This window comes from Tenrec ecaudatus, chromosome 11, assembly GCF_050624435.1.
Source record: "Tenrec ecaudatus isolate mTenEca1 chromosome 11, mTenEca1.hap1, whole genome shotgun sequence".
NCBI classification, from domain to species: Eukaryota; Metazoa; Chordata; class Mammalia; order Afrosoricida; family Tenrecidae; genus Tenrec; species Tenrec ecaudatus.
This window is the reverse complement of record NC_134540.1, coordinates 149,005,485-149,007,777: the sequence shown is the minus strand read 5'-3', so window position 1 is coordinate 149,007,777 and position 2,293 is coordinate 149,005,485. Positions and strand designations below refer to the sequence as shown.

The 2,293-nt window shown below is 46.9% G+C and overlaps 1 protein-coding gene across 1 annotated transcript; it reads right to left on the bottom strand.

The window, feature by feature from the left end:
- Window positions 1-299: 299 nt before the first annotated feature.
- On the bottom strand, window positions 300-1,150 carry LOC142460907 (rho-related GTP-binding protein RhoF-like). The gene is given in 3 exon segments (XM_075562636.1): window positions 300-795; window positions 1,021-1,048; window positions 1,051-1,150. Coding segments are annotated over 3 exon segments (624 nt in total).
- Between the last annotated feature and the right edge of the window lie 1,143 nt (window positions 1,151-2,293).

Here is a 2,293-nt window from a genome sequence, read left to right as displayed (position 1 = left end):
GTTTCCTTTCAAGCATAAACTGATGTGCAAAGACGGGGCCCAGCCTTGCAGGTGGAAGCCACGAAGGGGGCTCACCCTACAGAGCGTGTGATCCCAGCACCCCGTCCTCCAGGGGGCCCCGGCTCCAAGGCAAGCCTGGATGTGAGACTATAGTCCAAAGTCCTTGTCGGGAATGGAGTGGGTTCCCGTAGGACCCAGAGTCCAGCCACAGGCAGCTGATACCAACTCCAGGGCCCTGTGAGGGATTTGGGTGTGGCGCGAGCCTGGGCCCTGTCAGTCCTGGCCGGGGTGCACATGGGTCAGAGCAGCAGGCACAACCCCTGTTTCTGCCGCTGGGTCATCTTCAGGGCATTGAGGGCCACCTGGGCAGCCTCTGGGAAGACGTCCTCCACGTTCTCCCGGAACTTGGCGGAACACTCCAGGTAGAGGGCTGCCGGGATCTGCTCGCTGGCACTCTGGCCTTGCATGTAGGTGATAGGCTCCAGCTGGGCGGCCCGCAGACTGCGCAGCTGTTCCTTGTCCTTACGAAGGTCCGTCTTGCAGCCAATGAGCACCATGGGGATGCCCGGGCAGAAATGGGTAAGCTCGGGGAACCACTTGATGAGGACATTGTCATAGCTGGTGGGGTTCATGACGTCATAACAAATGAGCACGAGCTGGGTGTTCTGGTAGGACAGGGGCCGCAGCCGGTCATAGTCCTCCTGTCCGGCCGTGTCGTAGAGGTTCAGGGTCACCTCCTTGCTGCCCACGGTCACGCTGGCCATGTACTTCTCGAACACAGATGGGGTGTAGTTTAGCCGGAGAAGGGGTTGGGCTGGTCTTTCTGGGGCCGGCGGGTCCCAGGTGCACCCTCACCCCACTAGGTTCTGGAACTTCCGAAGGGGTCGCCCCGGGGTGGGTGGAGGCCGCCTGTCCCAGTTCAGGGGACCCTGACGGTCCAGATCCTGGAGCGGACAGGGGGCTGAAGGGTGGCCGAGCGGCCCCCAGCCCACCTTTCAGCCCACGGCGGGGGGCCTCACCTCAGGGAAGGAGCCCTGGCTGTAGACCAGAGCAGCGAGGTCTTGCCTCAGCCGCCTTCGCCCAAGATCACCATCTTCAGCTCCTTTCTGCCGGGGCCGGCCGTGGGAGCCGGGGCCCTGGGAGCATCCATACCGGAGCCCGCAGCACTGGCGGCGCCAGGTCCGAGCGCTGGGGCTGCCCGGGTGCGACCCTAAATTTTTATACTTATGTGGACCACAAGTAAGCCTTTTCTTCTCCTGGAGCTTCAAAATTAGTTAATTTGTATGCAGTGCCAAATGAATTATTTGATCATCTTTCTAAAAAACTTTTTTCAGGATAAGAATCTAAGGTATTTAAAAATTCTGAAAATTATAAAACCAAATCTTGTAAAAGGATAACTTACAAAGTTTTGCTGGACATTTTATTCCGAATTTAGGTGGCTAATTTTGTTAGTATGTTTCAAAGGCTGAGAAGAAAAATTTCAAATTTACTATGCTAAAAATACATTTTTGTCTTGAGTATTTAATTACCCTAAGACATCTTTACACAGCAACAAACCTTTTTTAATTTGTTGAACAATAGCAAACTTCAATTGCTCTTCATTATGAAATTCCAACGCATCTTCCAGACTTCCTTTCTCTTTATTGTCTCAGTTACAGTAGGAGTTTCTGCGTCTTGACTTGAGTTTGTATCGATAATAATTTGTTTTAGATGGAAAAATTAGTATCTAATTTTATTTAATTATAAAAATCTTTAATAATACTTCAAATAAGACTTGACATCATAAGCTTTAAAATGAATATTCAATGAAATTATCCATTGAGATTTACATAGGCATCACTATTAATTGAAAACTTAATTAGATACATTACAATGTTGCAGTAATGTGTAGAAAAGGTATTCCAACTGAATCCGTATCTTGATACACATTAAAGAGTTGTTTTTTTATGAATAATACTAGACATTACATATGCATATAGTAGAACACAGTAATAATATTTTTCAAGTAAAATGGAGTGTCACCAAAACAATATTATATTTACCAGAAAAATGTTTGCAATGCTTTAGTTTTTAAATTTAAATTAATTGAAACTAAACAAAAAATAGCTACTCAATTTCACCAGCTGTATTTCATGAACTCAATAGCTGTATGTGTTAGTGGCTATTGTATTACACAGCACAAGTCTACATGTAGTGGCAATAGATACATATTCTATTGAAAAGAATTAGAGTGATTTTCAAGAACGCTAAAATGTTACATATTATTTCACAAATGGAAGGCTGCCATAGAGTC